Source organism: Podarcis erhardii, assembly GCF_964252035.2.
Source record: "Podarcis erhardii genome assembly, chromosome: 18".
In the NCBI taxonomy this organism is placed as follows: domain Eukaryota; kingdom Metazoa; phylum Chordata; class Lepidosauria; order Squamata; family Lacertidae; genus Podarcis; species Podarcis erhardii.
The window spans coordinates 4,031,346-4,054,067 of record NC_138516.1 but is presented as its reverse complement, the minus strand read 5'-3'; the positions used below and the strand labels follow the sequence as shown (position 1 = coordinate 4,054,067).

At 49.8% G+C, this 22,722-nt stretch overlaps 1 protein-coding gene across 13 annotated transcripts in view; it reads left to right on the top strand.

The window, feature by feature from the left end:
* PTPRS (protein tyrosine phosphatase receptor type S) overlaps positions 1-22,722 on the top strand; it is a 309,039-nt gene that overhangs the window by 157,295 nt on the left and 129,022 nt on the right. For all 13 annotated transcript variants that reach the window (XM_081845987.1, XM_081845982.1, XM_081845991.1 and 10 more), the window contains exon 5: positions 12,087-12,275. In XM_081845987.1, coding sequence (XP_081702113.1) covers positions 12,087-12,275 — 189 coding nt within the window. The remainder of the gene's footprint in view (positions 1-12,086; positions 12,276-22,722) is intronic.

Sequence of the window (22,722 nt, the reverse complement as noted above, 5' to 3'; positions counted from 1 at the left end):
AATCCTGCATTACAGGGGGCTAGACTAGATGACTCTTTGGGATCCCTTACAATGCTGCAATTCAGTGATTCGTTGACCTTTCATCCAGGGCTTCCCTGTGCAAAATCTTCTATACAAGATTTCAAAGTAGCTGTCTTATTCCAAAAGAATTTAAGAAATAGACTGGGAAGAGAAGTTGCTGAGTTGCGACTTACTACCAAACTTAAAACCATGGAGAGACCTGGTCTGAATAGAGACATTGGATTCTTATCTCATTATACAGGATAAAGCTATTTTTAGTCATCTCACCCCTTGCTTTTTCCTGTAAGACCAATTGCAGTCGTTAACAGTCGTTAACAGGTTTACCACACCTATCAGCCAATCACCCATTCCCACACCAACCTTCTGAGTAATACCCCTCCCCACCCTCTCACTATATATAAGGGTCTGGTGACTTCTGTTTCAGTGTATCTGAAGAAGTGTGCATGCACACGAAAGCTCATACCAAGAACAAACTTAGTTGGTCTCTCAGGTGCCACTGGTCCCCTCACCTCCTGGCAAATAGAAGGGGAAGAAATGGAGGCAGTGAGAGATTTTACTTTCTTGGGCTCCATGATCACTGCAGATGGTGACAGCAGTCACGAAATTAAAAGACGCCTGCTTCTTGGGAGAAAAGCAATGATAAACCTAGACAGCATCTTAAAAAGCAGAGACATCACCTTGCCAACAAAGGTCTGTCTAGTTAAAGCCATGGTTTTCCCAGTAGTGATGTATGGAAGTGAGAGCTGGACTATAAAGAAGGCTGATCGCTGAAGAATGGATGCTTTTGAATTCTGGTGCTGGAGGAGACTCTTGAGAGTCCCATGGACTGCAAGAAGATCAAACCTCTCCATTCTGAAGGAAATCAGCCCTGAGTGCTCACTGGAAGGACAGATCCTGAAGCTGAGGCTCCAAGACTTTGGCCACCTCATGAGAAGAGAAGACTCCCTGGAAAAGACCCTGATGTTGGGAAAGATGGAGGGCACAAGGAGAAGGGGACGACAGAGGACGAGATGGTGGGACAGTGTTCTCGAAGCTACCAGCATGAGTTTGACCAACCTGCGAGAGGCAGTGGAAGACAGGAGGGCCTGGCGTGCTCTGGTCCAGGGGGTCACGAAGAGGCGGACACGACTAAACAACAAGGTGCCACTGGAAGGAATTTATTTTATTTTATTTCGACTACAGCAGACCAACACGGCCACCTACCTGTAACTCTCCCTAGAGAGTTTTGCACGATGCAGTGCAATACTTGCCGCCCTAGAATAGAGGAGTTCATCCTGATCTGAAAGAAGAAAGAAAGCATAAAACTTATTCCTTGGAAGTTGGGTGTTCATCAGTCGCAGATGCTTTCATTGAGATTCCTGCATTGCAAGGGTCGGGCTGGATGACCCCCTGGGTCCCTTCCAACTCTGCAATCCTCTGAACCTATGAGCGAATCCCTTCACCACACATTTTCCTTATCGCAGAAGTCCAGTTTGTTCAAGAAGCGAGTCTGGGGTGCAAGAGCTCCGGGGCTGCTTTAATTGCTCGCCCTGGAGTTGCCAGTTTGCAATCAAATCCCCTCCGAAAGCTCGAGGGTCCAGAAAGTGTCACTAGATTCTTCTGTGCAGCCACACACTCTCCCCCCCCCCTTCCTTTTCTCAGACAAAGTTATCCTTTCGACCTGTCTTTGGATTTCGGGCCGCAAAGATCGACTTCTCCTTCCCCTTGTGCCAGACTCATTTGTAACTGCTGGGGAGAGTTAAAAGGACAAAGACTGAATCTATTAACCTCTGCTTTTTCACAAAGAGCAGGCGAGCGAGTGTGGACAGCCTCCCTGACTCTTTGTGCCTCCCCAACCCCCTTCCCCCCCTCCTCGTGCTTTTCTTTCTTCCCTCTTCTCCCTACTCCAAACCTCCGCCATCTCTACTACCTAGGGTAGCCCTCTCAACAAAGGTTTCCAACAGGAATACACTGGACGCTGCCTTAAATCAGGGCCGCTTATTATTTGTACAGTCATACCTCGGGTTACAGACACTTCACGTTGCGGTTTTTCGGGTTACGGACCGCCGAAACCCAGAAGGACCAGAATGGGTTACTTCCGGGTTTCGGCAGTCGCGCATGCGCAAAAGTGCGAAATTGCGCTTTGCACATGCACAGACGCGCCGAATCGCAACCTGCACAGAGGCGCCGCTGCGGGTTGTGAATGTTGCAAGTTGCGAGCGTGCATCCTGCATGGATCACGTTCGCAACCCGAGCGTCCACTGTATTAAAGGTAAAGGATAAAGGGACCCCTGACCATTAGGTCCAGTCGTGGCCGACACTGGAGTTGCAGCGCTCATCTCGCTTTATTGGCCGAGGGAGCCGGCGTACAGCTTCCGGGTCATGTGGCCAGCATGACTAAGCTTATTATTATTAAGCCGCTTCTGGCGAACCAGAGCAGCGCATGGAAACGCCGTTTACCTTCCCGCCGGAGCAGTACCTATTTATCTACGTGCACTTTGACGTGCTTTCAAACTGCTAGGTTGGCAGGAGCAAAGACTGAGCAACGGGAGCTCACTCCGTCGTGGGGATTCGAACCGCCGACCTTCTGATCGGCAAGTCCTAGCGCCACTGTGGGTTTAATCCCACTGCATTATTATTGCATTTATTTCCCACCTGTTGCCCCAAGGAGCTCAAGGTGGCTTGTGCCTGGTTCTCCCTTTTCTCATTTATTCCCGACAACAACCCTGCGAGGTAGCAACCTCTCTTTGCAGGGGAATCCGTCCATCCCCTCGATCATTTTCAGTTGGTGGAGCACGAGACTCTTAATCTCAGGGTTGTGGGTTCGATCCCCACACTGGGCAAAATATTCTTACATTGCAACGGGTCGGGCTACTGGATGAGACCCTCATGGCCCCTTCCGACTTTACAACTGTATGAGTCTGGTTTTCCTTTCCTGAACCTTTTCCCAACTCCATGATACCCTTTTTGGACCAAGGCGACCAGAACCCTTCACGGTATTCCAAGCGCGGCTGCCCCCCAGATTTGCTTAGCAGCGTTATGATATCGGCAGTTTTATTTTCAACGATCCTTAGCGTGGGACCGTCCTTTTCCGTTTGTTTCTCAATGCGCCCTATTAAAAGAGCTGCAATGCAGCAGCTGTGGGCATCCCTGAGAGACCTTTGCACTTTCACGTAACAAGCGGCTGATTCCAGCAAGGAGAGTCGGGGACGGACGGACGGACAACAAGGGGTGCACAGCAAAGGGGAGAACCCTCTGGGAAGGGCTGCTGCGAACAGAGAGGACCAAGCCCTGCAGATGTGGCCGTGCAGGGGTGACATCATCCCAAGGAGAGGCGACTGACGTCTGCGTTGTACCTGTTCCAAGACAAACGTAGACCCCCCAAAAGGCCTGACCTGAAAGCAGCCCCCTCACTCTGCCAAGGCACAATGTGTGCTTTCAACTGAAGTTTGGTGACAGCGGGGAATCCAGCGTTGCACAAGTCTTTGCATGCACCAAATAAGAATGGATCAGGCCAGAGGGGGTCCATCTTTTTCAACATCCTGTTCCCGCAGGGGCTAACCAGGCGATCCGAACACAAGAGCATGTGTAGGCAAACTAAGGCCCGGGGGCCGGATCTGTCCCAATTGCCTTCTAAATCTGGCCTGCAGGCGGTCCAGGAATCAGTGTGTTTTTACACGAGTAGAATGTGTGCTTTTATTTAAAATGCATCTCTGGATTATTTGTGGAGCATAGAAATCCGTTCATTATTATTTTTTCCAAAGTGTGGTCCAGCCCCCACACAAGGCCTGAGGGACAGTGGACCGGCCCCCTGCTGAAAAAGTTTGCTGACTCCTGCACAAGAGCAATTCTTTCCGCCTGCAGGCAACTGGTATTCTGGAGCATCGCAGCCCCCAACAGTGGAGCCTTATTCTCCCCCATGCAATTGTCTAACCCCCTTTCAAAGCCATGCAAGTTAGAGCCCACCGCTGCTTTCTTTGCAGTTCAGCCCTGTGTTGCGTGAAGGAGTTCAAGGCACAAGCTTCCCCTGTTGGAGGCTGGTTCCGGGTCACCCACGCCGCCTGTTTGGCCACCAACGCTGCCTCTGAACTTGTCAAAAACCATCCCCATCCATCTCTGTTGTTTAGTTGTGTCCGACTCTTCGTGACCCCCTGGACCAGAGCACGCCAGGCCCTCCTGTCTTCCACTGCCTCCCGCAGTTTGGTCAAACTCATGCTGGTAGCTTCGAGAACACTGTCCCACCATCTTCGTCCCCTTCTCCTTGTGCCCTCCATCTTTCCCAACATCAGGGTCTTTTCCAGGGAGTCTTCTCTTCTCATGAGGTGGCCAAAGAACTGGAGCCTCAGCTTCAGGATCTGTCCTTCCAGTGAGCACTCAGGGCTGATTTCCTTCAGAATGGAGAGGTTGGATCTTCTGGTTGGATCTTCTTGCAGTCCATGGGACTCTCCAGAGTCTCCTCCAGCACCAGAATTCAAAAGCATCCATTCTTCGGCGATCAGCCTTCTTTATGGTCTAGCTCTCACTTCCGTACATCACTACTGGGAAAACCATGGCTTTAACTATACGGACCTTTGTTGGCATTTGTTGACCTTTGTAGTTCCTTCATGGATTACTGTCTTGCCGTGGCGAAGGGGCTTGAATAACTCAGAGAAGCTATGAGCCATGCCGTGCAGGGCCACCCAAGATGGACAGGTCATAGTGGAGAGTTTTGACCAAACGTGATCCACCTGGAGCAGGAACCGGCAAGTCACTCCAGTATCCCTGCCAAGAACACTCCATGGACAAAGACAACAGGCAGCCATCTCTGATGAGGCACTAACACCTCTTCGCCTTTGCTTGCGTGGTGTCTGCCTGTCTCCCTTTGGCTCCTTCATCGCCCCAATCTGTTAATCAAAGGTTTGGGCAGGAACCACGCCCTGAGTTTGAGTTCGCCAGTGAGCAGGCGCCAAGAGCTTAGCCCTCAGATGCCAGTCTGCCACTGAACCTGCTGAGAGCAGCGTCGAACAGGATGCAGGGCCAGATCGCAAGGCTCGATCATTTTTTTTATTTTATTAGTTTTCCAAATATATAACAGACATAGTAACAAACAAGAAAAACATCAAAGAACAAACAAACAAACATTTATCCTGACAGTAATAATCCCAATTTTGTTGGGTGACTTCCTTGAAACCCCCTGACTGAGTTTCCATATACAGTGGTACCTCGGGTTACATACACTTCAGGTTACATACACTTCAGGTTACATACGCTTCAGGTTACAGACTCCACTAACCCAGAAATAATACCTTGGATTAAGAACTTTGCTTCAGGATGAGAACAGAAATCGCGGCAGCAGCGGGACGCCCCATTAGCTAAAGTGGTGCTTCAGGTTAAGAACAGTTTCAGGTTAAGTACGGACCTCCGGAATGAATTACGTTAACCTGAGGTACCTGAGGTACCACTGTAGATCATTGTAGCAGTTTTCCAAAACTATTTTCACATAGAATTTACTTGGTCAATTAACATCTTTCTTTCTTTTCATTTTGACTTTTATCCATAGTCTTCGCAATATCACATATTTAAATCCTAGGCCAATCTGTTACTCCCAAGTATTTCTGTTTAAGTTATCTCAACATATTTAACTAAATAATCTTTAAATTTCTTCCATTCCTCTTGATACTCCTTCTGGTTGCGGACTCTTCCGGTCGGGTCGGCTAGCTCCAAAAAGTCCATCATCTTCATCTGCCAATCTTCCACTGTTGGCACTTCTTGTAGTTTCCAATTTTTGGCCAGCAAAATTCTAGCTGCAAGGCTTAGAATCATAGAATCATAGAATCATAGAGTTGGAAGAGACCCCAAGGGCCATCGAGTCCAACCCCCTGCCAAGCAGGAAACACCATCAGAGCACTCCTGACATATGGTTGTCAAGCCTCTGCTTAAAGACCTCCAAAGAAGGAGACTCCACCACACTCCTGGGCAGCAAATTCCACTGTCAAACAGCTCTTACTGTCAGGAAGTTCTTCCTAATGTTTAGGTGGAATCTTCTTTCTTGTAGTTTGGAGCCATTGCTCCGTGTCCGCTTCTCTGGAGCAGCAGAAAACAACCTTTCTCCCTCCTCTATGTGACATCCTTTTATATATTTGAACATGGCTATCATATCACCCCTTAACCTCCTCTTCTCCAGGCTAAACATGCCCAGCTCCCTTAGCCGTTCCTCATAAGGCATCGTTTCCAGGCCTTTGACCATTTTGGTTGCCCTCCTCTGGACACGTTCCAGTTTGTCAGTGTCCTTCTTGAACTGTGGTGCCCAGAACTGGACACAGTACTCCAGGTGAGGTCTGACCAGAGCAGAATACAGTGGCACTATTACTTCCCTTGATCTAGATGCTATACTCCTATTAATCGATTGCTTGTTGGGAACCCCGGGCGTTTTGGGTGTTTAGATGCGCACTGGTGGTCCCTGTTTTTGCATGCCAGCAGCGCCCTTCTCAGGTGGGTGGGGGGGCTCTCGTCTTCCCCCCTATTCCCCCACCCCCGGTTGGTGGCATGTGCCAGCCTCTGGGAACCACGTCCTTCGCAGATCTCATCTCGAATCTGATCACGCCTCTAGCCACAGTTGTTTTAATTAAACTCTGAGGAATTCTGCACAATGTGCCACAAGATTAACATTTTTGTTTAATTAGAAACACTCCGTGATAATAGTCGCAAGCACCCTCCCTTCGCTGCCCTCCCTCCCCGATCTCCCCGCTCATATAATATCCACCCACCCTCCTCCTGCCTGTCAAGAGGGGCTGATCTATCTCTTGGCAGATTAATTAGTTTGTGGAATTAACAAGCTTCGGGAAGGGGCGGCATCTGAGCGGAGGAGCTGGAACCTTCAGAGCATGATGTCACATCCAGCCAATCAGGTGCAAGACGTTCCCGGCTCCACATGGAATGATGCAAACAAACCGGCTGCCGGGTGCCCTTCGGATGAATGTACAGGAAATTCTGAATGGTGTGGAGCATGGGTAGGCAAACTAAGCCCGGGGGGGGGCGGATCCGGCCCAATCGCCTTCTCAATCCGGCCCGCAGGTGGTCCGGGAATCAGCGTGTTTTTACATGAGTAGAAAGTGTCCTTTTATTTAAAATGCATCTCTGGGTTATTTGTGGGGCCTGCCTGGTGTTTTTGCATGAGGAGAATATGTGCTTTTACAGTTGTACCTCTGGATACAAATGGGATCTGTTCCAGAGCCCCGTTCGCATCCAGAAGCAAACCTAACTAGCGATGGCACGTCTGTGCACGCACGCGCCACTTTTTGCCGCTTCTGCGCATGTACGTGACGTCATTTTGAGCATATGCGCAAGCGGCGAAACCCGGAAGTAACACGCTCCGTTGCTTCCAGGTTGCCGCAGAGCGCAACTCGGAACAAGCTCAACATGAAGCATATTCAACCCGAGCTATGACTGTACAGTGGTACCTCGGGTTACATATGCTTCAGGTTACAGACTCCGCTAACCCAGAAATAGTGCTTCAGGTTAAGAACTTTGCTTCAGGATGAGAACAGAAATCGTGCTCTGGCGGTGTCGCGGCAGCGGGAGGTTAAGAACAGTTTCAGGTTAAGTACGGACCTCCGGAATGAATTAAGTGCTTAACCAGAGGTACCACTGTATTTAAAATGCATCTCTGGGTTATTTGTGGGGTATAGCAATTCATTCATCTCCCCCCCCCCAATATAGTCTGGCCCCCCACATTGTCTGAGGGACAGTGGACTGGGCCCCTGCTGAAAAAGTTTGCTGGCCCCTGTGTGGAGAGAGGCAGCTTTTCTCTCTCTCTCTCTCCCTCCCTTCCCTTCCCTCATATCATGCTAAAACATTATCTGTCTATTCTGAACTCCAACCACTGGCCCAGATCAAGACCTGGAAATATTACAGCGCTCGCCTCCATAGGCAACCAAGTACGAATCAGAACTAATCCACTGTGAAGACTATATCCGTAATAATTAATATTTATGATTGATAGAATAATAAGGCAGAGATTTGCTGCAACACATGGCGGGATATTATGTCCTTGCTTTATTTAGCTGGGGGGAAAGTGATAAAAAGAGAAGAGGGAAAAATGGGGAAATAATGTGGAGTTCAAAGAAGCCTATGTTCTGATTCCCCCCCCCCCCCCATGATGGCTCCTAAGTTTTGGGGTTTTTTAAAACTATAAAATGTCCAAATTCCTAAATAATAATAATAATATTTTTGTGTGTATGCTTCCCTGCTTTGCTAGTGCCCTAAGCGCATGCCCAGTCCTGCCTTTGGGTCTCCCCATTGTTGTTGTTGTTGTTGTTGTTAACGTTGCAAACCCGGAAGTGACTGTTCTGGTTTGCGAACTATTTTTGAAACCAAACGTCCGACGGAGCTTCCGATTGGCTGCAGAAGTTTCCTGCAGCCAATCAGAAGCCGTGCTTTGGTTTTGGAACGTTTTGGAACTCTGACAGACTTCTGGAACAGATTCCGTTTGACTCCCAAGGTGCGACTGTATTGATCTTTGGTCCAGGACAGGAGTGAGGCTTTGCCTGCGCATGGCGCATGGCGCATGGCGCCTGTGCTCAGCACCGGTTGCCAGTTTGCTACTGGACCAAGTTCAAGGTGTTTCTCTTAAAGCCCTTAGCAACTGGGGACCAGTTTACCCACAAAATCACACCATATATGCCCATTGCCTGCCAGCGACGCTGGATGTTTGGTGTGTTCCAGAAGCCTGAGATTACAATATGACAATAAAGATGATATTATTATTATTATTATTATTATTATTATTATTATTATTATTATTATTATTATTACATTGTGCAAAGGAACAAGTTGTGGCTCCTTTCTTTGAGGATGCCAAACCAAATTCTGATGGTCTGAGGCAGAGATGGTGGCGCAGGGAACTGAGAAAGCGAGCAGGGGAAAGCACCGTATTTTTCGCTCTATAAGACGCACCAGACCACAAGACGCACCTCGTTTTTGGAGGAGGAAAACAGGAAAAAAAAATATTCTGAATCTCGGAAGCCAGAACAACAAGAGGGATTGCTGTGCAGCGAAAGCAGCGATCCCTCTTGCTGTTCTGGCTTCTGGGATAGCAGCGCAGCCTGCATTCGCTCCATAAGACGCACACACATTTCCCCTTACTTTTTAGGAGGGGAAAAATGAGTCTTATAGAGCAAAAAATACGGTATTTTTCCCTGTCTCCTAACACAAGGACTCGTGGGCTTCGGCAAAGCTGAGGAGAGGCCTAAAAAAGAGTACTTCTTCACGACAGTGTACAGTTAATAATAATAATGATGATAATAATAATATTTTATTTGTACCCCGCCCCTCCCATGCCAGAGCCGGGCTCAGGGCAGCTAACACCTGTAAAATTACAGGAAAAACATAACAGGGGGGAAAAACAATTTAAAATACAGGTTAAAATGGAATTTAAAATGCAGCCTCGTTTTAAAAGTTAAACTGTGGAACTCCCTTCCACAAGAGGCAGTGATGGGCACAACCTGGGATTCTTTGACAGAGGATGGCTCCTAGCCACAATGCTCTGTCTCCACTGTCTGAATGCTGCAAGGGGAAGGGAGCTGCAGCTGTAGACTTCCCATCTTGCTTGTGGACTTCCCATTGGGGCGTCTGGTCAGCCACTGGGAGAACAGGATGCCGGACTAGATGAGCCTGATCCTGCTGCTAATGTTCTTATAAGAGAGCATTTCCTACCGGGGTGCATGGGAGTCACAGTTTCCCATGCCTCCCCGGGTGGCAATTTCCCATGCTTTCCCGAGTCGCAGTTTCCTATTGAAGGAATGGGTTTTCCCAAACTCAAAACTGACTGTGCAGGCATTTTTAAGCTGCACCAAAATCCCCATTTCTCCTTAGCTAAAATGCATAAACTTTAGCCGTTGAGCAAATGCAAAACAAGAACACAGCTCTCTCCCTTATCAGTTTGACGGCAAGACTGGCCTTGACTTTACCAGTAGAACAGACACAGACATATCTTATGTTCTGACCACAAATGACGGGGAGACCCAAGTCCGGGACTAACGCCAGAGCATGTTCTCGGAAGTAGTGACCTTTTGCTCCAAGATAGGAGTAGGAACAGGAATATCCTTTTATGGTCAGGAGTGCAGGAAGGAAATCCCTTTTATGGTTGAGAGTCCCAGAGCAGGAACATATGTGATGTCAACCTGCATACAGAGGCTGACGTGGTTGGAAGGAGGGAGAGGGTGCCTGGAGGATATATATACTGCGTGAAACTTGTCATTTCTTTGGACTTGCTGTGGACTTGATCACGCAAGTGCCTTCTGCTATCCGGAGAGCAGAATAAACTCTTTCTTTGAACCAACTCGGTGTCATTTTGACTTCCTTCCTCCTGTCCCGGAGCAACGCAGACCCAATCGGTGAACTCCAATAAGGCTACACCATGGCTCCCTGAGTCGCAATTTCCCACGCCTCCCCGAGTCGCAGTTTCCCATGCCTCCCCAGGTCACAGTTTCCCACGCCTCCCCGAGTCGCAGTTTCCCATGCCTCCCCAGGTCACAGTTTCCCACGCCTCCCCGAGTCGCAGTTTCCCATGCCTCCCCAGGTCACAGTTTCCCACGCCTCCCTGAGTCGCAGTTTCCCATGCCTCCCCAGGTCACAGTTTCCCACGCCTCCCTGAGTCGCAATTTCCCATGCCTCCCCGAGTCGCAATTTCCCATGCCTCCCCAGGTCACAATATCCCATTCTTCCCCGAGTCGCAATTTCCCATGCCTCCCCGGTGGCAATTTCCCATGCTTCCCCAAGTCGCAATATCCCATGCCTCCCCGGGTCGCAGTTTCCCATGCCTCCCCGAGTCACAATTTCCCATGCCTCCCCGGGTCGCAATTTCCCATGCCTCCCCGAGTCCCAATTTCCCATGCCTCCCCGAGTCACAATTTCCCATGCCTCCCCGGGTCGCAATTTCCCATGCCTCCCCGAGTCCCAATTTCCCATGCCTCCCCGGGTCGCAATTTCCCATGCTTCCCTGAGTTGCAATTTCCCATGCCTCCCCGAGTCGCAATTTCCCATGCCTCCCCGAGTCCCAATTTCCCATGCCTCCCCGAGTCCCAATTTCCCATGCCTCCCCGAGTCCCAATTTCCCATGCCTCCCCGAGTCCCAATTTCCCATGCCTCCCCGGGTCGCAATTTCCCATGCTTCCCCGAGTTGCAATTTCCCATGCCTCCCCGGGTCGCAATTTCCCATGCCTCCCCGAGTCCCAATTTCCCATGCCTCCCCGAGTCCCAATTTCCCATGCCTCCCCGGTGGCAATTTCCCATGCTTCCCCGAGTCGCAATTTCCCATGCTTCCCCGAGTCGCAATTTCCCATGCTTCCCCGAGTCGCAATTTCCCATGCCTCCCCAAGTCACAATTTCCCATGCTTCCCCGAGTCGCAGTTTCCCATGCCTCCCCGGGTCGCAGTTTCCCATGCCTCCCCAAGTCGCAATTTCCCATACCTCCCTGGGTCTCAGTTTCCCATGCCTCCCCGAGTCGCAGTTTCCCATGCCTCCCCAAGTCGCAATTTCCCATACCTCCCCGGGTCGCAGTTTCCCATGCCTCCCCGAGTCACAATTTCCCATGCCTCCCCGAGTACCAATTTCCCATGCCTCCCCGAGTCGCAATTTCCCATGCCTCCCCAAGTTGCAATTTCCCATGCCTCCCCAAGTCACAATTTCCCATGCTTCCCCGAGTCCCAATTTCCCATGCCTCCCTGGGTCTCAGTTTCCCATGCCTCCCCGAGTCGCAATTTCCCATGCCTCCCCAAGTTGCAATTTCCCATGCCTCCCCAAGTCACAATTTCCCATGCTTCCCCGAGTCCCAATTTCCCATGCCTCCCTGGGTCTCAGTTTCCCATGCCTCCCCGAGTCCCAATTTCCCATGCCTCCCCAAGTCACAATTTCCCATGCTTCCCCGAGTCGCAATTTCCCATGCCTCCCCGAGTCCCAATTTCCCATGCCTCCCCGAGTCCCAATTTCCCATGCCTCCCCGAGTCGCAGTTTCCCATGCCTCCCGGAGCCCTTTGCAGAGAATCCCGCCTCCTGCCGCCTCCGCAGAGCCTAACCCTTTCCCCTTTTGCCCGTGTCGTTTTGAACAGAGGACCAGCTGCCCTCCGGCTTCCCCATCATCGACATGGGGCCCCAGCTGAAAGTGGTGGAGCGCACCCGGACCGCCACCATGCTCTGTGCAGCCAGCGGGAACCCAGATCCAGAGATCACGTGGTTCAAAGATTTCCTGCCCGTCGACCCCAGCGCCAGCAACGGAAGGATAAAGCAGCTGAGATCAGGTGAGGCAAACTTGTCGGCTTGGTGGGGCAGGTGACGCTTTGGTCAGGATCCTGCTCGGACGTTCGGGTGTGCTGTCTGCAGAGTAAACTGCTCTCTGTATTTTCAAGAAGCAGCCATTCTCTCAGCCAGCAAAATGCGGCTGACTCATAATAAAGTTTAAGGTCTGGCAGGGCAAATCCGCCTCTTTCTTTTGCATCCGTTAGTATTTTAAATTTTATTCTGGGCTTCTTGCCCTGCCAGACAAATCTAGAAATATCTCTCTGCCACTTCTTGAAGCAATCCATTTTATCCAAAATTTGCAGTGCTTGAAACAAAAACAACATTCTTGGCAATACATTCATTTTTATCGCAGCAATACGGGCTAGCAATGAAAGCTTCAAATTTGACCATATTTCTAAATCTTTTTTCACTTCCGTCCAGCATTTTTCATAATTATCCTTAAATAGATTCGCATTCTTAGCTGTCATATTAACCCCCAAATATTTCACTTAGTAAACCGCTCTCTGTGCCAGAGAGTCCTCTTTGGAACCCTGAGCTGCCTCTGGGAAAGGATTGGGGGATCACAAGGTCTTATATATCCTTATTTATTGCGTCCATATATTCTTCAGCGAGCTCAAGGTGGCATCCCAGAGAGATCCATGGCCTAGTGGGAATTTGAACCCTGATCTCCCAGGTCGGGTCTGGAATTCTAACCACTATGTTAGCACTGCCTCTTTCAGGAATAATAATAATAATTTATTATTTATACCCCGCCCATCTGGTTGGGTTTCCCCAGCCACTCTGGGCAGCTTCCAATAAAACACTAAAATATAATAACCTATTAAACATTAAAAGCTTCCCTGAACAGTGCTGCTTTCAGATGTCTTCTAAAAGTCTGAGGTCCAGCGCCGAGGGCCTTCTGGCGGTTCCCTCATTGCGAGAAGCAAAGCTACAGGGAACCAGGCAGAGGGCCTTCTCGGTGGTGGCGCCTGCCCTGTGGAACGCCCTCCCATCAGATGTCAAAGCGATAAATAACTACCTGACATTCAGAAGACATCTGAAGGCAGCCCTGTTCAGGGAAGTTTTTAATCTGTGATATTTTAGTGTATTTTTGGTTTCTATGGAAGCCGCCCAGAGTGGCTGGGGAAACCCAACCAGATGGGCGGGGTATAAATAATAAATTGTTGTTGTTGTTGTTGTTGTTGTTCTCTTTGACATCTGGTGGGAGGGCGTCACCACCAAGAAGGCCCTCTTCCTGGTTCCCTCTAACCTCACTTCTCACAGGGAGGGAACCACCAGAAGGCCCTCGGAGCTGGACCTCAGCGTCCGGGCAGAATGATGGGGGTGGAGACGCTCCTTCAGGTTTACTGGGCCTTTGAGGCCGTTTAGGGCTTTAAAGGTCAGCACCAACACTTTGAATTGTGCTCGGAAACGTCCTGGGAGCCAATGTAGGTCTTTCAAGACCGGTCTTATGTGGTCTCGGCGGTCGCCCCCAGTCACCAGTCTAGCTGCCGCATTCTGGATTAGTTGCAGTTTCTGGGTCACCTTCAAAGGTGGCCCCACATAGAGCGCATTGCAGTAGTCCAAGCGAGAGATAACCAGAGCATGCACCACTCTGGCGAGACAGTCTGCTGGCAGGGAGGGTCTCAGCCTGCGTACCAGATGGAGCTGGACACAGAATTGACCCGCGCCTCCATACACACAGCGCTTAACATGCGCTGTATGGTAAGCATGCAAGTATCTGGAAAAGTTAACTTTATGCAGCTGGGCACGCTTGCAGTTTTGCCAGAACTCTGCTGCATTTAAATAGCCTTTGCCAGGGTTAAGTGTTATAAACCCACTTGTGGGAATGTTTGTGGCAGTTTGGAAGCTAGGGTGATGGCTGGTGCAATGTTTCGAGGGACGTCGTGGGCCGAGGACTCTGCTGCCCCTACCTGGGCTTTGTGACCGGAGTAACGGATGTAGAAACGACCACATGAAATTCCATTTGTTGGGTCTTTTCCATCCTCTCATTTTTCAGGAGTGCTTGCCTCCCGTCTCTTATATCAAGGGACAGATGAATCTGTGTTGGTTTCCATTTCTTAAATTCAGTTCTCCACGCTTATTTTTTCATTTATTTATTTATCGCATTTATAGATACCGCCTTCCCCCCCCAAAAAAGCTCAAGGTGGTGCAAAAGATTCTTCTGCTTCCACCTGTCCGTTTGTTTACCTGCCCTTCCGTTAATTTTGAGTTGCGGTTTTGTGTCTCGTGATGTGTTTCCATGTGGCTTTGCGTTCAGAGTTGTTTCCTCGTTCCCTCCCCTGGTTGTGTGTTGTGTAACTGTGTTTGTGTGTGTTTAGCTTTGAGGTGTTGGCCGCTCTTAGTTCCAACATGGAGACCTTCTTTGTTACGGCTAAAGAAAGCCACGCTTTTCAGAGTTGGGATAGCCATCTCTGATGGATGCTTTTGTTGAGATTCCTGCATGGAAGGGGGTTGGATGAGATGGCCCTTCAAATATACGATTCTATGATTCTGCAATGTTTTGTTTCCCAGTTGCAATCTCCAAAAAGGGACGCAGGTGGTGCTGTGGGTTAAACCACAGAGCCTAGGACTTGCCGATCAGAAGGTTGGTGGTTTGAATCCCTGCGATGGGGTGAGCTCCCGTTGCTCGGTCCCTGCTCCTGCCCACCTAGCAGTTCAAAAGCACATCAAAGTGCAAGTAGATAAATAGGTACCGCTCCGGCGGGAAGGTAAATGGCGTTTCCGTGCGCTGCTCTGGTTTGCCAGAAGCGGCTTAGTCATGCTGGCCACATGACCCGGAAGCTGCACGCCGGCTCCCTCGGCCAATAAAGCGAGATGAGCGCCGCAACCCCAGAGTCGGCCACGACTGGACCTAATGGTCAGGGGTCCCTTTACCTTACCTTACAATCTCCAAACACAAGTGCTCTGCTTGCAAAAGGAAATCCTGAACAGGTGGCCAGCAGAGATGAACCCCATACATTTAAAGCACTTAGCTTCCCCCACTCTGCTAAAATCCTGAGTACTGTAGTTTAGCTTCTCAGAAAGTTATACTTCTCTGCACCCTTAAAAAACTACATTCTGGATTAGTTGTAGTTTCCAAGTCACCTTCCAAGGGTAGACCCACGTAGCGCGCACTGCAGTAGTCCAAGCAGGAGATAACTAAGCATGCACCACTCTGGCGCAACAGTGCGCAGGCAGGGAGGATCTCAGCCTGCGTACCAGATGGGGCTGGTAGACAGCTGCCCTGGACACAGACCTGACCTGCGCCTTATATTCAGGCCAATACGGTATATACAGCTATTAGTTTGCTGCAATAGTACCTTGAAGCCATACAATTAAAAAAAGTTAAAATCAGAAATCAGCTAGCCGTTGTGGAAAGACATGTTTCCTGCGTAAGCCTGACGGAACCAAAACGTTTGGCGCAAGCCACCTGCTGGCTCTCCAGTGGCAGCCAGTTCCACAAGACTGTATCAATGGCAATAAAGTTTCTTGCTGCTGTCAGAGGAGCCTTGCCAATGGAGGGGAATTTCTGGTGTTGCTCCTGCAGGTGATCCAGCCGGGATGTAAGGGCTCAGGCAGTCCCTGAGTTACACTGAACCCAGGTGGATTAGGGCTTCACAGAACCATAGCATTATAGCGTTGTTGGACGGGACCCCCAAGGGCCATCGAGCCCAACCCCGTACAATGCAGGAGCCACAGTTAGATCGGCACGAAGGCCGCAAACCCAGCTCTTGTCTCGCAGTGGCAGCATGAACCTGCCCTTTGTTCCGACGTCGCTGCGGGAACGTTTAGGATTGGAGGGGAAAACCTGTGCACCTCTCTCAAGGCCCCGTTTAAAAGCCCGTTTCTGCAGGGCAGCAGACCCCCGTGTGGCGAGCACCCGGCAAACAAACAGCCCTTCTGCAAAACAGCCTGCCAGGCGGCAAGCCGCCCCCCCTCCCGTCGGAAACGCTGGCTGCGTTGGAATTTCTGGAAGCCTGACAACCGCCTAATTTGTCCTCTCCCTTTTTGCTTTCCTTTCTGGCATGAGTTAGCCGTCTTGCTTAATGGGTGGCCGGAGTTGATTCATTCCTTCGTTGCCTCTCTCTCTTTCTCTCTCCTGCCCCCCCCCCTCGCGCGAACCGCTGCATTTTGCATTCTGGCAGGTCCAAGATTTCATTAAAACGAGTGCTTTGTGCAAAAAGTGCTTTGAAACACTGCCAGTCCCTGCACGTTAAAACGTTCCGTTTTGAGGAATGCTGTTTTAATTAAGAACGTCAGGAGAAGCCTGAATCTGGATCAGACCAAAGCGGTATGTGTGTTGTGTGTGTGTGTGTGTGTGTGTTTGCATGAAAGGGTTTCCTAGTCCAGCATCCTCTTCGCCAGAGGCCAAACAGCTTCCCCAAACGAGAAAACTCCATTTGTGAGTCCCAGAAACTGATGCGTAGAAACACTTAACTGTCTCTGATCCTGGAGGGAAATCCTATCCATCATTCCTGGTGGTCATGGAAACTTTTACACACACACCCTCCATGAATTTGTCCGATCCTCATCTGAATTGGTGGCCATCATAGATGGAAGGGTCCCCCAGAGTCATCTAGTCCAACCCCCTGCTATGCAGGAATCTTTTCCCCAACGGGGGGCTCGAAACCCACAACCCTGAGATTAAGAGTCTTCACCTCGGTCCACCCCACCCCAATATTTCTGGTGGTGTCAATGCAAGTAAACGCTACTACAGTGGACGCTCGGGTTGCGAACGTGATTCGTGCAGGTTTGCAACCCGCAGCGTTCGCAACCCGCAGCGACGCGTCTGCGCAAATGCTGGTTGCGATTCGGCGCTTATGCGCAAAGCACAATTTGGCGTTTCTGCGCATGCAGGACCACCCAAACCCAGAACTAGCCCAAACCCAGAAGTACTGGAATATAAATACAAGTCTTTGATAAATGCTGAAAGTTCAATAAGGAAGGGGCCATTTTGAGTCCACAGAGTTGGACCCGTGATACTGAGCATGCAGCTCATGTTGGATCCGAGCCGCGGGAAACTACAAAAGGTGACTCCCCCACAGCGATCCAGCAGGGATGTTGTCAGAAGCCAGAGTCACGCATAGATCAGCAATGAAATACCCGGTGTCGGTGAAGTTAACTCTCTGTTCAAAGAAACCAAAGCAGCGCAGGCCTAGTGGTCACAGCGACTCTTCCCCTGGGGGTTCCCTTGGGGGGTTCCCCAGCTGATGCCTCCCACCAGTTATCCAGACAAACCCCTGTGTTGCAAAAGAGAACAATGACCATATACATACGTAATAGACAATCTTTATAGAAGCCTTTCAAACAATAACAAGTTCAAAATGAAATCTTAGACTCAAAATCTCCAAAAGTCTTTAAATGAAGCGAGGTACCAAACTTTGTACGATGAAAGATAAGCAGTGAAGCTTTGTGTATTCAACAAATATAATGTCCAACACTGCAACCTCCGCTTTAGACCTCTGAACTAACAGTAGCATTAAATCAAAGGAACATTTGTTAAGAATGGCTACCCATTTCTGTTTAAACTCAATGTCATTAACAAATAAGGTTGGCGCTTTCTGCAATCTCAACCCCCTGGGTATGCGCTTGATTTAAGATACAGTGGCACCTCAGGTTAAGTACTTAATTCATTCCGGAGGTCCAGAGGAACCTGAAACTGTTCTTAACCTGAAGCACCACTTTAGCTAATGGGGACTCCTGCTGCCGCTGCGCCGCCGGAGCACGATTTCTCTTCTCATCCTGAAGCAAAGTTCTTAACCTGAAGCACTATTTCTGGGTCAGCGGAGTCGGTAACCTGAAGTGTATGTAACAAGAAGCGTATGTAACCTGAGGTACCATTGTAATTGGAGAGTGAAGAGGCACGAAATAGTGCCACTGTATTCTGCTCTGGTCAGACCTCACCTGGAGTACTGTGTCCAGTTCTGGGCACCACAGTTCAAGAAGGACACTGGCAAACTGGAACGTGTCCAGAGGAGGGCAACCAAAATGGTCAAAGGCCTGGAAACGATGCCTTATGAGGAACGGCTAAGGGAGCTGGGCATGTTTAGCCTGGAGAAGAGGAGGTTAAGGGGTGATATGATAGCCATGTTCAAATATATAAAAGGATGTCACATAGAGGAGGGAGAAAGGTTGTTTTCTGCTGCTCCAGAGAAGCGGACACGGAGCAATGGCTCCAAACTACAAGAAAGAAGATTCCACCTAAACATTAGGAAGAACTTCCTGACAGTAAGAGCTGTTTGACAGTGGAATTTGCTGCCAAGGAGTGTGGTGGAGTCTCCTTCTTTGGAGGTCTTTAAGCAGAGGCTTGACAACCATATGTCAGGAGTGCTCTGATGGTGTTTCCTGCTTGGCAGGGGGTTGGACTCGATGGCCCTTGTGGTCTCTTCCAACTCTAGGATTCTATGATCTATGATTCTATGATTCTATGAAATTCATAGCGAATCTTGCGCTTCTGTGCATTAAGAAGTTGTGAAAAATCCACATTAGAAGGGCATGTATCAAAATCCAGCAAAGGTACATCACAGAGAATGTCCTCAGAATCCTTGTCAGAAAAAGCCCATTTCGCCATGGACTTTCAGAGACTTTGAGTCTAAGATTTCATTTTGAACTTGTTATTGTTTGAAAGAATTCTACAAAGATCGTCTATTACGTATGTGTGTTGTCATTGTGTTGCCCAAACATGGTGACATTTCCACCAGTTATCAGCATCCAGCCAGTCCACAACATCTGTAAGGGGGTCAGGTGGTCTGTGATGGATGCTAAGCCCAGCCAGGACCCCCCCCCCCGACAGCAGAAGAGCCCCCTCCTCTCCAGTGTCTTTTGTCCCTTGAACTTGAGAAAGCTTTGGTGAGAGTCTTCTCAAAACGGAGGAAAGATGCCAGACTTAATTTTGACAAGCCTGGGAAGGTCGGTTTTTGTGCATGTGTTTGTTGTGGCGGTGCAGAGATGACAATTTGCGCTTCAGGAGGGCGATAGGGGTGCTCTGTGGAGTTTGCCGGTTGCAAGCCTCGAAGCTTGTGCTCGCCGCGGGCGACTCGAGAGGAAGAGCAGAAGACCTCACGCAGACTGGACGTTTGCATCGCGCAAACACCAGGGGTTCCCAAAGGGTGCCTGATAGCATGCTTGGAGGGAGAGTGGCCCTCCGACCGCCCCCCAAAATGGCCAACATGGTGAATACTCCATGTTGCTTCTCTGTGTGAGTCCCTGGCCTGGTGCCTTCCTCTTTTGAGTATGCCATCCCCCCATTCAATGGCTCATGCAGAGACATGGCGGTGAGAGTGCGGCAGTTTCTACCCTCCTATAACTCTCAAAACAAACCTTTTCAGAAGGTAAGGATGAAATGTGTTTCCTCTACTCGTTTGGGAGGCGGTGGGGAACTTCAGCTGTCATGTCTGGGAATCAATGTCTAAACTTCTGTATGTGATAACCTCTGTCTTATCTATGTCCTGTCCTGTGTTGGGTTCGTTGGTTTTGGTTCTTTTGGAAAGATTTCTTTTAAAAGTAACTGGCTTATAACCACACTTTAATTTTTTTTCCCCTTTTCTGTTTCCTTTTTAATTTTATTTCACTCAGACACCTTTGGTAAGTGTGCTTTCCACATAAATCAAGTCAATTCTTCATTTTCTTAAATACTAATAGTTCTTTTTTTAAAAAAATTGACAACCAGTCAACCCCAAACCTGTTGCCTGCCCCACCCTCCTCCCACCCTTAAAACTAATTCCTTCTTTTAACAGCTTCCCCACACCCTTACAAAGTAGGCATGCGGCTTGACTCTTCTACTAACGCCTTTATTTCAGTAGGGATATTCTGCCATTTTAAACAAAACCTTTGTGACCTGGGAGGTTGTCGTAGGCACCTAAAAGCAAAAATTACCGGCGTCTCAAACCTCATGGCTGTTTACAAGGAAAAGAAGAAAATGCAAACTCTTCCAAAATTAGGTAAATTCGGTAGTTATAAAATAAAGTCGTCCTGGAATCCCCACTAACACAATATGGTGAGCTACCTTAAAACTGCATCGTGTCTCATTTCTGGGGGGTTCCCCCTGTCCCCGCCCCCCCCCCCAGCTACAAACTGGTTTGGGGCTTGGAGTTTCACATTTAACAACTGTGTGTTAGAAATTTCCTGGAAACCGCAAGGTGGTTGGGGAGGCAGGAATCCCTGAAATAAAATTAAAAGTTGTGGTCTGTCCAGACGAGGCAACGAGACAGCTTCCTAATTTTGCTTTCCCGGTTTGCTACGGTGGAGAGTCTTAAGGCAGGGGTCAGCAAACTTTTTCCCCAGTGGGCCGGTTCACAGTCCCTTAAATCTTTGGAGGGCCAGACCACACGTGTGCACACACACAGCCACTGGCAATTGGCAGAGAGCGGGGAACTAGAGGGAGCTGGCTGCGGGTAAACCAGGCACATCCCGCCTCCAAACCCGCAGGAAGGGCAGGTGCGCTCACCTGTCTCGGCAGCGGCCGGCCCAGCCCTCTCCACCCAGGCGCTCCAGCTCTGCCCAGTGAAGTCATTGAGATTCGGCAACCACTGGTCCACAGCAGCCATTGTTGCTGCTGCTACCACCGTCGCGTGTCTGCGCGCCGCCATCACCGCACGGGAACGTGCAGCCCTCCCCAGTGCACAGGTAAACCAGGTGTGCCGTTTGATTGGTGATGGGGGGAGAGGCATCTGATTGGCAGAGACGTCCCCGTGCCACGCCGAGGTAAACCAAGTACGGCGTCTGATTGGCAGAGCCACTGCCACTCGGCGTCTTCCTCCCGTCATTATCACCAGAAGTCTCGGCCCGTGTGGCCATTTAAGAACCCGGCAGCGGCAGGAAGAAGAGGCCGAGCAGCGGTGGCTCTGCCGACCAGACGCTGCACCTGGTTTACCTCAGCGTGGCGCGGGGACGCCTCTGCCAATCAGACGTCGCTGAGGTAAACCAGGCGTGGTGTCTGATCGGCAGAGCCGCCCGCCACCGCTCAGCCTCCTCCTCCTGTCGCCATCACTGGTAGTCTCTGCCCACACGGCGGGTTCTTAAATGGCCGCTCGGGCCAGATCTGGGCCGGGGGCCATAGTTTGCCGACCCCTGGTCTAAAGTCTATGACTCCAAGGACTTCTGGCGGGTAGTCTCAAGGCAGTCTACATTTTATATATATATATAAAAAAGCAATCAGCTTAGACATATACGATTTGCAATAAAATACTTGAGTTTGCTTATCTCCTCCTCCCTCCCAGTGCATTTTCCTTTGGTGTTGTGGTGGGTTGTTTTTTTTTTTTTTAAGATTCCGACCCTGAAGGAAGCGGCTAGCTTTTCTTTAAGTAAGCCACTCTGGGGGTCTTCCTTTTTGGCCGAGTAGCAGGGTGTTTAATTAGCTAGCCTATTTGCGAAGCTAAGCAGGGTCCGCTATGGTTTCAAATAAACAAGCTAAAGCACCTGTTCTACTCCAGCCTGCCCCTTTTGCTTATTAATGGATGGGCTAAAGGAAGAGCCCCCCACCAGGGAGTTGAGAATCCCTCCCCGCCATAGAGTCCAGTGTGACTGCTGATTCCTGATGAATGCAGGGGGGCAGGGGTTGGACTGGATGACCCTTGGGGTCCCATCCAGCTGCACAGCTCTCTGATTCTACGATTGCCTTATGACTGGTTCAGCCTTTTAAGAAGGGGGTCCAGGAGTAAAACAAGCTCCTTCCTTGCTTTCCTGCTTCGGGAGCTCTTGGCCCGGTCTCGATTCACAAAGTCTCCCTTTAAATTATGGACCTTGTTTACTTGTCAGATGCCACCACTGCCCGCCCACCAAATAAAAATCTCCGGCCTACTGCCCCAGAAGCAAGGTTCTGGGCAATTGCCACAATATACTGTTCAGGAGGGACACGGGTGGCGCTGTGAGTTAAACCACAGAGCCTAGGACTTGCCGATCAGAAGGTTGGCGGTTCGAATCCCCACGACGGGGTGAGCTCCCGTTGCTCAGTCCCTGCTCCTACCAACCTAGCAGTCCGAAAGCACATCAGAGTGCAAGTAGATAAATAGGTACTGCTCCGGCGGGAAGGTAAACGGCGTTTCCGTGCGCTGCTCTGGTTCACCAGAAGCGGCTTAGTCCTGCTGGCCACATAACCCAGAAGCTGTACGCCGGCTCCCTCGGCCAATAAAGCAAGATGAGTGCTGCAACCCCAGAGTCTGCCATGACTGGACCTAATGGTCAGGGGTCCCTTTACCTTTACCTTTACCTTTACTGTTCGTGAGTATTTGGGGAAAGTAGGAACTCTTCTCAAAATCAGTTTATTCCTGCAGTGGAGGGGGTCGGTCTACAGCTTTGTCTCCTTCCCCATCTTGCAAATATTCTCCAGCTTCTTAGATGTGAAACTCCAACAGGTTTCTTAAAAAATAAAAATCTGCCACCTGTGCCCTGTAGTCCTGGTTTATTCCCCCCCCCCATAAATTTTCCTTCTGCCCCCACCCCCAGTAGTTTAAATAACTCTTCATG